The following is a 13,784-nucleotide window of genomic DNA, read 5'->3' on the forward strand; positions in this document are numbered from 1 at the left end:
TTTTCATGGGTAAAGTAGAGAGTCTAATCTTTATTTTGAGGTATTGTTTATCGTTTTTGTCATATCACAACATATTCTGTGGGTCTTGAAAGATGAGTAAAAATGCTGAAAAAGGCTGGCACAGGGATCAACAAGCTTGAAATAAGTCTGGCACTGAATGAGTTAAAGTTGCCAATTATTTTTTACCACTTTTTTCTCCCCAATGTCATTATGCCAATTAATTCCTGCCGCGCTATGAGCTTGTAGATCTGCTATTTTTGAAAAATGGTGAAAGTTTGTGCAAATCTTTGAATATATATATTTCTTAAAGCGAACATTTGTAACTCAAATCTTTGCTTCTGGGGGGTCCCTGGAACAAATACATATAATTTCGGGGGCCCTTGATATGACAAAGTTTGAGCAGCACTGCATTAGACCACACTAGCTATACATAGATGTACATTTCACATAATGCTAGACTTTTTGTTTTGGGACATGTTTTTATGAACAAAATCAACAGCCAAAAAACTATGTATTTAAATACAAACATTTTATAAAACATCTGATTGATTCCAAACCTTTTCCAGGGCCTGGAAAACACCCTGTTTAACAGTCTGGGTCTGGGGGGGTTGTATTATAACAGTCCGGGTCTGGGGGGGTTGTAGTTATAACAGTCTGGGTCTGGGGGGGGTTGTAGTTATAACAGTATGGGTCTGGTGGGGGGGGGGGTTGTATTATAACAGTCTGGGGTTGGGGGGGTTGTATTATAACAGTCTGGGTTTGGGGGGGTTGTAGTTATAACAGTCTGGGTCTGGGGGGGTTGTATATTATAATAGTCTGGGGTTGGGGGGGTTGTATATTATAATAGTCTGGGGTTGGGGGGGGTTGTATATCATAATAGTCTGGGGTTGGGGGGGTTGTATATTATAATAGTCTGGGGTTGGGGGGGTTGTATATTATAATAGTCTGGGGTTGGGGGGGTTGTATATTATAATAGTCTGGGGTTGGGGGGGGCTGTATATTATAATAGTCTGGGGTTGGGGGGGTTGTATATTATAATAGTCTGGGGTTGGGGGGGGGCTGTATATCATAATAGTCTGGGGTTGGGGGGGTTGTATATTATAATAGTCTGGGGTTGGGGGGGGGGTTGTATATCATAATAGTCTGGGGTTGGGGGGGTTGTATATTATAATAGTCTGGGGTTGGGGGGGGGCTGTATATTATAATAGTCTGGGGTTGGGGGGGTTGGAGCGCACAGACGAAAAGGCTCCGATGTGACTGATGAGGTTGGGCTCCAGGCTGTGGGCTCTGTGGCGCCCCCCGCTGGGGTGGGTCAGCTGGTACAGCACCATGTCCTTGGCGTGGCCCTTCAGGCAGTGGGCGTGGTCCAGGTGTCGTGCCACGGCGTGGGAGGAGTTAAAGGGGAACAGCATGGCGGGCGTGCAGCACTCCGTGGCCGGGCTGATGCTGTACAGCTGTGCACTGAGCCTCCTGGCCTCTAGGAGGTAGTGTCTGCCCAGCAGCTCCACCACCGCCATGGTGTAGAGGGTGAAGAAGAGGAGGTGGCTGCCAACACAGGAAATGACCATTAACTCATTCAGTGCTATGTACTATGTCAGCGATCTTTCAATGAATATTTATCTCCAGTATGATGGATCCTCTGATGGTTGCTAATCACTGAGGGTTTCACTGTGCTTCATCTGATGGTTGCTAATCACTGAGGGTTTCACTGTGCTTCATCTGATGGTTGCTAATCACTGAGGGTTTCACTGTGCTTCATCTGATGGTTGCTAATCACTGAGGGTTTCACTGTGCTTCCCCTGATGGTTGCTAATCACTGAGGGTTTCACTGTGCTTCCGTGAAAGAAAAAATAAATGTCATCGCGACCTCCCGTTGTGTTCATGAATTGAGGCATTTTGTTCTAAACGGAGCACTGCTACAAACTTAAATCTTAGCCGATCAGGATGGAATATGAAAAATCTGAAATACTTTTTCATATTTTAATTTGGTTTAATGACTATAGAGATACTAATGTCAACGAATGTGTTTTGCAAAAAGTGGCCTCCTGGTGGCGCTATAACAGGCCCATGCCAAAAGATTAAGGGCAGAGGTTCTGCTCTGACATCCAGGGAGTGTGTGTGCACAGTTTCACTGTGATCACGCCAACGGTGCCGGAGATTAGCTGTACACAGACAGAATGACAGACGGACGGACAGACAGACAGGGTACAAAACATACTCTCTGGCCATGCCTTTCGGCCTGGTGGAGACAATAACTAACCTGGGACAGACGGTAACCGTAGGAACAGAAAGTAGGACTACTGTAGCTCCTACCAGACCCAGGCCCAGCCACTCCAGCAGTCGGTACGGCTCAGGGTTCCAGAACCTCTGCAGTCTCTCTGGATGGTAGAGCTTCACATACAGGCTGGAGCGACTGAACCTCCTGGATAGAAGGTTCTGGATCACAGGCAGGAAGTCCTCTCTGGGGAGAGCGTCGTCCTCTAGCACCACCATGTGGCGGGGTCTCACCTACAAATTAAACATTACGTTATTACTATTATTAGTAATAATAATAATAATGAGTAGAAAAGGTGCTCCTCGGAGCACAGGTCTCCACCAGGTCAGGTAGGTTATTGTGGCCTCCTGGTGGCGCTATAACAGGCCAGTGTGAAAACGGTGGCATTTCTTCCTCGGCCTAGTGGGGCTGTGCGTGCAAAGTTTTGCGCAGATCGGTGCAGTTGTAGGTAAAAACGTGAATCGGCCTGTTATAGCGCCACCATGAGGCTGATTTGAAAATTGTCAATTGACATTTCTTCCTCGGCCTAGTGGGAAGGTGTGTGCAAACTTTCACGGAAATCGCACTCTGTGTTCATGATTTGAGGCATTTTGTTCAAACCGGAGGATTCCTGCTAACTTTGGAAGCCAATCTTGGCTGTAAAAACATCACACTGATATTGTGTGTGTGTGTGTGTGTGTGTGTGTGTGTTTTGGGGGGGGGGGGGGGGGGTGGGGGTCCTTCATGTCAAGGACCCCGCGGAAATTATATATATTTGGCCACCAACCCCCATTTCAAAATATCTTCCAGGGACCCACAGAGGCTAAGATTTGAGTTACAAATGTTCACTTTATAAATATTGTAACGCTGGGGTACTATGTACAGTACACATGTGTGTCCTGTTGCTTTGATGGAGGGAGGTGTCACTGATTTGGGTATTGGCTACATGTGTGCCGGGGAGGGGGAGGGAAAGTAGGTTAGTTAAGTTAGGCTGTTCTGTTGGTGCTGTCATGCTGGACTGAGTTAACTGAGACACAGCACACACTCTCACTATTACTAGCCTTAGGCTAGTAGCCACCCTCTGTATTGTTTTATGTAGTAGCCACCCTCTTTATTGTTTTATGTAGTAGTCACCTTCTTTATTGTTTTATGTAGTAGCCACCCTCTTTATTGTTTTATGTAGTAGCCACCCTCTTTATTGTTTTATGTTCAGTGACCCTGCAGTTCGCTGGGCTCATTTCAAACAGCCCTAAAAACTCATCTTTCTGGAGGCCAAAAGAGGAGCTAGTACCAGTTTCCCTGTAGACAGACGACCCCCCTCCCCTTTTTTTTGTATATATATATATATATATATTTTTTTATGCCTTTTTTTGTACATAGTGGTATTTTTTCTCTGTATTTTTATGTTGATATTTGAACTGTTTAGTTGCTACTATATATGTCTATGAAATTAATACCAAGGACCTCAACGGAAACAAGTCCACAAGGACTTTCTTGGTCGGACATTTTAGACAAAAAGTATTATAAATGTAACTGTGTTGTTTTACATTCTTTTGCCTAATCAAAATTTCAATCAATTTCAAAAGACCCTCAACCTGGGCTTAGCTCTGTGCTGCTGCAGGGTAATAAATCTGGGCTCAGTGTTTGAGCGGGAAACGTACACATGGTTTCCTCGCCTCGTCCTTCTAGCTACCCCGCTACGTCACAATATATATTCAACCATGTGCACCAAAATAAATCTAGCAGATCTACAAGCTCACGTTTGGTGGCACCGTGAAAAAAGGTTGACAATGGGTGAAGTGCTCCTTGACTGATCCTGCCATTATAATTAATAACTAATCAGAACTACATTCATTGTATTGTGATATTGTAATGAGTCACACAGCAGACACTGTAAGTATCATTATAATTATAAATAGTGCATTTCCTTATTGAATAATTAATCCATAAGGAGTTGCTATTAACGATGATAAAATATGAATTCTCACCATCTCCCATCCTCTCCTCAGACAGAAGACATAATCTCTCTTCTCCTTCTCAAAGATGTTGACTCCTCCTCCTGTGGGTGAAGAATGCAACATTTAATCAAACTGGTCATTGCATCATACATACTCCTACGGGAGAGATCTACAAGCTCGGAGCGTGGCACTCGCGCTATGAGCTTGTAGATCTGCTATTTTTGAAAAATCGTGAAAATGTGTGCAAATCTTTGAATATATATATTCTTTTAAAGCAAGCATTAACTCAAATCTTTGAACATATATATTTTTTTAAAGCAAGCATTAACTCAAATCTTTGAACATATATATTTTTTTAAAGCAAGCATTAACTCAAATCTTTGAACATATATATTTTTTTAAAGCAAGCATTAACTCAAATCTTTGAATATATATATTCTTTTAAAGCAAGCATTAACTCAAATCTTTGCTTCTGGGGGGTCCCTGGAACAAAATATTTTGAGATGGGGGTCTGCGGCCAAATACATATGGACCCCCGGTGTTGACCCTTTTTATTTTCTCATGAACTTCCCAGGGCTGGATTTTAGGCGCTGGTTCTGCTGGGAGAAAGGCTGGAAGGGCTGCCAGATCAATGGGGGCTAGTGACTGTGTCACTAAGCATAGCGATTTATTTATTGAGTTTGCTATCCCTTTTAAGTCCTCAGGGTCAATGCCATCAATGTGGAAAATGGCTTCACTTTGTGAAAGATTGTCCAAATTCTTAATATGCCTGTGCCACTCCGAGGCATTTTGGTTTTTGAGGGATTTAATTTTCTCATTATAGAATGAGTTTTTGGCCAATTTAATTTTGTCTTTCGCCTTATTTCTAAGGACCTTCCATCTATCAGATTCCTCGTTGTGGAATGCTAACTGGCGCTGGTTTATCAGGGTTTTTATCTCAGGTGTCATCCAAGGCTTATCTCGGTTGTGAAGGCGTGTAACCTTTGAGGGGAAGAACTCCTGGATTTTTTCATTAATCGTGGCATACATAGCACTGGATTTCTCCACTACTTCTAGTTTGGAGTAGACCTCATGCCACTCATGTGCTGTGATCCACTGGCCAAAGTGTTGTATGCTGGAGTCCTTCATAGGCCTGGACACTTTCTGGACAGTATGGTTCACTATTCTCCTCTGTGATGGGTGGAGAATGATGCAGTTGTGGTCACTTGGTTTACCGTGAGTATCACTGGAGTCCAGGGGCTCAGTAATGATGGGCACAGAATACAGGGGGGATAAGTTGGTGATTATTAAATCAAGGATATTATTACCCCGTGTAGGGTTTTTAACTATTTGTTTCAGTCTGTGACTTTTACATAGTCCATCCACTTCCAAATGGTTGAGATCCCCACATATTAATAATCCAATATCAGGGGATTTTACTCTCAATGCATCGACTGACTCAATTAGATGGTTTATGAGTAGGTCTGCGTGAGGTGATTTGGGTGGAAAGTATGCTGCACAAATGGCAATGCTGGGGACAGATCTAGGGAGTTTATGTGGCTGTGTGTGTATCCACATGCACTCTAGTTCAGGAGGAACAAAGATATCCAGGCGTTTGGAGCTGATTTTGTTGTTTACATAGATAGCCACGCCCCCTCCAACTTTGCCAACTCGGGGGTGCGAGTATGTTGTAAATCTATCTATGTCAATCGACTCTGCCGTATCATTGTCCTTGAACCACGTCTCACTTACGATGGCAATATCGGATTTAGTGTGGATTAATCTGCTTTCAAGCTCTTCCAACTTGTTGCAAAGTGAGCGTGCGTTGCACAGAAGGAGTGAAGGTAAGCTTACTGCACTTAGCTTCGGTTTGTGTTGTATCTGTTTGTTGACAGAGAGCGTCACGGGCTGGAGGTTTGATGGATTGCTGCCTCGGGGCTCTTCTGTTATGTAACGGCGACATGGGCGAACGCCGACAATCGGTTTGATCCGCTGGTAAAAACGCCTCCCCGCTTTGGATCCCCGCGGTCGGCTTCGTTGTCGGTGGATGCCATTCTTTTTAGGCTGTTGATAGTAGCTGGGTCGAGTGGTGCTGTTGGGTTTCTCCGTAGTTGTTTAAGGTATTGCGGAGCGTACTTTAACAGCGTTATAAAGGCCATTTTAGCTACATGTCAGACTATATCCTCTCTAAGCTTTAAAACACTAAAAAACTAAAAATACACTACTAAAACACTAAAAGTCAGGACAGGACAAATGGGACGGCTGCCATCAGCACCATCTTGCCCCAACCATTATGGTTTTCTCACCGTCAGTTGATGCTTCATATCCATAAGAGTCAAACCACCGCGGGGTCGTTTGTTTATTTTTGGAACACAGTTCTTATTTGACGCGATATTAAACACGTCTATGGGGATTCAGAACGGGGGGGGGGAAACCGCGACCCAGGTAGACAAACGTAGGATGTGTAAATGACATCAGACTTCTGTACTCTATAATAAAGCTCTGACCTGAGATCTTCCTCCGCTCCTCTGGGGAGGGCCGCACCACACGGAACCAGCCCTCCAGCAGCGAGGCGTCCTCGTTCCCCAGGGGACCGCTTTCCACGTCGCACACCAGCACCTCGGCGCAACGTCTGTTTACGTCCCCCCGCTGACAGTCAGCCAGCAGGCCTGCAAGACGCTGCATCACCTGTAGGGGGCAGTAGTCCATCATTAATACATTATACTACACATCACCTGTAGGGGGCAGTAGTCCATCATTAATACATTATACTACACATCACCTGTAGGGGGCAGTAGTCCATCATTAATACATTATATACACATCACCTGTAGGGGGCAGTAGTTCATCATTAATACATTATACTACACATCACCTGTAGGGGGCAGTAGTTCATCATTAATACATTATACTACACATCACCTGTAGGGGGCAGTAGTCCATCATTAATACATTATATACACATCACCTGTAGGGGGCAGTAGTTCATCATTAATACATTATACTACACATCACCTGTAGGGGGCAGTAGTTCACCATTGAAGGAGACATCCGCGCATTTTAAGTGTTATCTTTGATGTGTGGCAAATCACTCACCAACGTAGAAATGCCCATTGAGTTCCTCCACAGATCCCCCTGTCGACCCCCACCGTTGGCATAATAGGAGGCGTGTGAATAGCCCAAATTCGCCTATTTTAACAAATGCAAAGTCTGTTTTTTTTCTCCTAGCACTCATTGTGGAGTCACATGATACCCTTACAGGCGCTGAAACTCCCGACAAGTTAACCGCTAATAACAGAACGAGCTAACGCTCGTTGCTTGTTTCTCTCCGAACCTGGCAACCTGGTGTTGCCAGGCAGAGAGATAAGCAGCTAGCGCTAGCTCGTTCTGTTATTAGCGGTTAGCTTGTCGGGAGTTTCAGCAACTCAATGGGCATTTCTACGTTGGTGAGTGATTTGCCACACATCAAACATAACACTTAAAATGCGCGGATGTCTCCTTTAATACATTATACTACACATCACCTGGAACCATAACATTTCCCTCACGAGTTACAACGGGGGGGGGGGCGCGCATCGCGCATGAGCGTGTTCGGTACCGAAGCGCTACTCTGTAAACACACGGTTCAGACCGTGTTAATAGATTATATACACATCACCTGTAGGGGGCAGTAGTTCACCAACAAATAAATACATTTCAGCTGTTGAAATGTATTTATTACACAGTATTTAAATAATAAGGTCATTAATGTAGAATCATTCACATAAATATTAATATTACACAGTATTTAAATAATAAGGTCATTAATGTAGAATCATTCACATAAATATTAATATTACACAGTATTTAAATAATAAGGTCATTAATGTAGAATCATTCACATAAATATTAATATTACACAGTATTTAAATAATAAGGTCATTAATGTAGAATCATTCACATAAATATTAATATTACACAGTATTTAAATAATAAGGTCATTAATGTAGAATCATTCACATAAATATTAATATTACACAGTATTTAAATAATAAGGTCATTAATGTAGAATCATTCACATAAATATTAATATTACACAGTATTTAAATAATAAGGTCGTTATTGATCACCTGCAGCAGGTAGTGGAAGTCCCGCCCCTCGCCGCTACGCCTGGCCGTCACCACGGTGACCAGCAGCTCAGGCTCGGGAGGCGGTCCTTGGGGGTCCGGAGGCGGAGCTTGGGGGTCCGGAGGCGGAGCTTGGGGTTCAGGAGGCGGGGTTCTGGTGGTCCAATAGCGCAGAGCTTCCTGACCTCTCTGGTTGCTGTCCTGCAGATTATAGAGCAAACAATGAACCTAGCAACTATATACTAGGCTACCAGGTAAACAATGAACCTAGCAACTATATACTAGGCTACCAGGTAAACAATGAACCTAGCAACTATATACTAGGCTACCAGGTAAACAATGAACCTAGCAACTATATACTAGGCTACCAGGCAAACAATGAACCTAGCAACTATATACTAGGCTACCAGGTAAACAATAAACCTAGCAACTATATACTAGGCTACCAGGCAAACAATGAACCTAGCAACTATATACTAGGCTACCAGGCAAACAATGAACCTAGCAACTATATACTAGGCTACCAGGTAAACAATAAACCTAGCAACTATATACTAGGCTACCAGGTAAACAATAAACCTAGCAACTATATACTAGGCTACCAGGTAAACAATAAACCTAGCAACTATATACTAGGCTACCAGGTAAACAATGAACCTAGCAACTATATACTAGGCTACCAGGCAAACAATGAACCTAGCAACTATATACTAGGCTACCAGGTAAACAATAAACCTAGCAACTATATACTAGGCTACCAGGCAAACAATGAACCTAGCAACTATATACTAGGCTACCAGGCAAACAATGAACCTAGCAACTATATACTAGGCTACCAGGTAAACAATAAACCTAGCAACTATATACTAGGCTACCAGGTAAACAATAAACCTAGCAACTATATACTAGGCTACCAGGCAAACAATGAACCTAGCAACTATATACTAGGCTACCAGGTAAACAATAAACCTAGCAACTATATACTAGGCTACCAGGTAAACAATAAACCTAGCAACTATATACTAGGCTACCAGGTAAACAATAAACCTAGCAACTATATGCTAGGCTACCAGGTAAACAATGAACCTAGCAACTATATACTAGGCTACCAGGTAAACAATGAAACTAGCAACTATATACTAGGCTACCAGGTAAACAATGAACCTAGCAACTATATACTAGGCTACCAGGTAAACAATGAACCTAGCAACTATATACTAGGCTACCAGGTAAACAATGAACCTAGCAACTATATACTAGGCTACCAGGTAAACAATGAACCTAGCAACTATATACTAGGCTACCAGCTAAACAATGAACCTAGCAACTATATACTAGGCTACCAGGTAAACAATGAACCTAGCAACTATATACTAGGCTACCAGGTAAACAATGAACCTAGCAACTATATACTAGGCTACCAGGCAAACAATGAACCTAGCAACTATATACTAGGCTACCAGGCAAACAATGAACCTAGCAACTATATACTAGGCTACCAGGTAAACAATAAACCTAGCAACTATATACTAGGCTACCAGGTAAACAATGAACCTAGCAACTATATACTAGGCTACCAGGTAAACAATGAACCTAGCAACTATATACTAGGCTACCAGGCAAACAATGAACCTAGCAACTATATACTAGGCTACCAGGCAAACAATGAACCTAGCAACTATATACTAGGCTACCAGGTAAACAATAAACCTAGCAACTATATACTAGGCTACCAGGTAAACAATGAACCTAGCAACTATATACTAGGCTACCAGGTAAACAATGAACCTAGCAACTATATACTAGGCTACCAGGTAAACAATAAACCTAGCAACTATATACTAGACTACCAGGTAAACAATAAACCTAGCAACTATATACTAGGCTACCAGGTAAACAATGAACCTAGCAACTATATACTAGGCTACCAGGTAAACAATGAACCTAGCAACTATATACTAGGCTACAAGGTAAACAATGAACCTAGCAACTGTATACTAGGCTACCAGGTAAACAATAAACCTAGCAACTATATACTAGGCTACCAGGTAAACAATGAACCTAGCAACTATATACTAGGCTACCAGGTAAACAATAAACCTAGCAACTATATACTAGGCTACCAGGTAAACAATAAACCTAGCAACTATATACTAGGCTACCAGGTAAACAATATACCTAGCATCTGTATACTAGGCTACCAGGTAAACAATAAACCTAGCAACTGTATACTAGGCTACCAGGTAAACAATAAACCTAGCATCTGGGTGCTAGCAGATGAGGTGGAGTCTGAAGAGGTGAGTGCTAGGGGGTGGAGTGTGAAGAGATGAATGCTAGGGGGTGGAGTGGAGTCTGAAGAGGTGGGTGCTAGGGGGTGGAGTCTGAAGAGGTGGGTGCTAGGGGGTGGAGTGGAGTCTGAATAGGTGAGTGCTAGGGGGTGGAGTGTGAAGAGGTGGGTGCTAGGGGGTGGAGTGTGAAGAGGTGAATGCTAGGGGGTGGAGTGGAGTCTGAAGAGGTGGGTGCTAGGGGGTGGAGTGTGAAGAGGTGGGTGCTAGGGGGTGGAGTGGAGTCTGAATAGGTGAGTGCTAGGGGGTGGAGTGTGAAGAGGTGAATGCTAGGGGGTTGAGGTGGGAGGAGTCTAACCTGTAGTGCAGCTTCGCTCATAGAGTCCAGGTAAACAGACTTGATGTAGTAATAGCTGTAGACCAGGCGGTGGCAGCAGAGAGGCAGAGCCACGCAGAAGGTCAGAACCAACAGAAGAAGAGCCTGGACCGTGGTCCTGGAACAGCTCAGGAACCGCAGTTTGAGCCACACTCTGCACCGAGACATCGAGTGCTCTGCACACACACACACACACACACACACACACACACACACACACACACACACACAAAATAATTAGTATATTTTCAAACATTTGACGTGTTGTGAGCTTGTACATATTTTCGGCACATAGCTAAGTATAAATCAGTTCAAATTAACCCTATTATTATTAATAATATTATGACTTTACTAGGTTTAGCTTTTTTAAGGTTCACATAAAAACTACATTGTGTTTCACAGCCAGGTTATCAAAGCTCAATGAAAAACTGTTCAAATATAACATTAACAGATAAAAAAAATATTTAGAAATCAACAAGATTTTAGCTATTCAAGCTGACAGCACGTCGCCCTGCGACGTGCTGTCGCAGGGCGACGTTTCGGGTCGAAAAATGTGCCGGTTTGGGTGTGTTTTGGCACTTTTTTTTCCCTTTACTTTATTTCGGTTTTAGGGTTAGGGTTAGGGTTAGATTTAGGGTTAGGTTAGGGTTACGTTATTTAATTCTCGTTCTCATAAATAAAATAAAAAAAATCTAAAAATCTAAAAATTAAAAAAATAAAAATAAAATCCCTTCCCATCACCAGGGGGGCTGCAGCCCCCGTAGCCCCCCCCCTTCCCGCGCCACTGATTCTACCAATCCATCTTAGTTGAAGACCAAAGGACCCCTCATCATTTCCTCACACATAAACAATTAAACATAACCTCCTACATCGGCTATTTTCAAATAGCAGATCTACAAGCTCACAGTGTGACGTGCTGTGAGCTTGTAGATCTGCTATTTGAAAATATGATTAGTATTATTATTAATAAGCATAATCAGTCTAAACAGGGTCTTCAGCTGTGAATCTCTCTTCAAACCGGATTAATAATGATTCATTAATCTCTTTAATTTGATCCGTTTTAATCATTTAATCCATTTATTAATAACTTCCTACATGTCTGATAACTGTAATCTATTTAATATCATTTAATAATAACTTCCTACATGTCTGATAACTGTAATCTATTTAATATCATTTAATAATAACTTCCTACATGTCTGATAACTTTAATCTATTTAATATCATTTTATTAATAACTTCCTACATGTCTGATAACTTTAATCTATTTTAAAATATTTAGTACTTTTACTTTTGGTACTTTAAGTACATTTTGATGCCAGAACTTTTGTACTTTTACCCAAGTACATTTTTAATTCTGGACTTTCACTTGTAACAGAGTATTTCTAAATTGCAGTATTGGTACTTTTACTAAAGTAACCACTGCCAGGGACCCCCATCATTTTATTTTTATTTTTATTTAACCTTTATTTCACCAGAGAAATCACATTGAGACTAGTGTCTCTTTTACAAGTGTGCCCTGGCCAAGAGAAGAGGCAAATAAAATGTTACACAGCTCTGCCAGTAACGACATAATGTTATAGTTCCAGGGACCCCCATCATAATGTTATAGTTCCAGGGACCCCCATCATAATGTTATAGTTCCAGGGACCCCCATCATAAAGTTACAGTTCCAGGGACCCCCAGAAGCAAATATTTGAGTACAAAATCTGTTTGTTTTGTTCAAATATTAGCACAAATGTTCACGTTTTTGTCATAAAATATCAGATCTACAAGCTCACAGCGCAGCACTATGAGCTTGTAGATCTGCTACTGTTGAACAGCCAAAGTATAAAGTAATGGTTAAAGTGTTTTTTTAAACACATGTTTCCCTGTTTTTGTGAGTTTAAATCGATAAGTAATGATGTCAGATCAATAACCAATAATCAATCTGTATTAATAACATCAGATCAAAGAGATCAAAGGATTCATAATGTTTTATAAACAAAACAAAACAAAACAAACTCACAGCTTCTGGCCGCCGCCATCAAACATCAGCCCACTTTACCCTGCTAGAGGCGCACCAAACATCAGCCCACTTTACCCTGGTAGAGGCGCAGCGCTGGTTTTTACCTTCCCCTGAAACATGACTGTCACATCATTACAGTCATGGCGAAACTTGTTCCTGGTTTTTGTACTTTCTCCATTTACAACCCGTACATCTACATACACGTTTATATTTTAAATATAAAGTTCTGACCTCACGGCCATAGATGTTACAAGTTAAAACGCTTGGGTCTAAATACCTGTATCTTCAGTATTTTTTAATAAAAAAGCATTTTAATCCGATCAGCGGCCATTTTTTAAGAATTGCCTTCGAATACTTTCAACTACGCGACCCTATCGGTTGGGAGGTGTATTGCACTTTGATTACGTTATGACTCTATGAGAAAATGGCCACCAATCAGATTAAAATGCTTTTTATTGAACAATACGGAAGATACGGGTACTTAGACCAACGCGTTTTAACTTGTAACATCCCGTGGCCATAAGGTCAGCACTTTATATTTAAAATGTGAACGTTTATGTAGATGTACGGGCTGTAAATGGAGAAAAAGCCAAAACCAGGAACAAGTTGCGCCATGACGCTTGTGACAGACAAGCGTCATGTGAACCATGGCTAGGTGTTACCGTAAACAACGCAACCAGAGAGCATCAAACATCAGCCCATTTTACCCTGGTAGAGGCGCAGTGCTGTGTTTTTACCGTAAATAACCCAACCAGAGAGCATCAAACATCAGCCCATTGTAAAGGCGCAGTGCTGTGTTTTTACCGTAAATAACCCAA

General features: G+C 42.1%; 1 protein-coding gene across 1 annotated transcript; it reads right to left on the reverse strand.

The window, feature by feature from the left end:
* Positions 1-1,003: 1,003 nt before the first annotated feature.
* pgap4 (post-GPI attachment to proteins GalNAc transferase 4) lies at positions 1,004-13,024 on the reverse strand. The gene is made up of 7 exons (XM_084043946.1): positions 12,967-13,024; positions 10,941-11,134; positions 8,301-8,498; positions 6,699-6,879; positions 4,243-4,313; positions 2,261-2,508; positions 1,004-1,545 (listed from the first exon to the last, which is right to left on the reverse strand). Exons 2-7 carry the CDS (start codon positions 11,124-11,126, stop codon positions 1,200-1,202), a joined length of 1,230 nt encoding a protein of 409 aa, XP_083900072.1. The 5' UTR covers positions 11,127-11,134; positions 12,967-13,024; the 3' UTR covers positions 1,004-1,199.
* Between the last annotated feature and the right edge of the window lie 760 nt (positions 13,025-13,784).

This window comes from Gymnoscopelus microlampas, assembly GCF_963454915.1.
Source record: "Gymnoscopelus microlampas genome assembly, chromosome: 2".
NCBI lineage: Eukaryota > Metazoa > Chordata > Actinopteri > Myctophiformes > Myctophidae > Gymnoscopelus > Gymnoscopelus microlampas.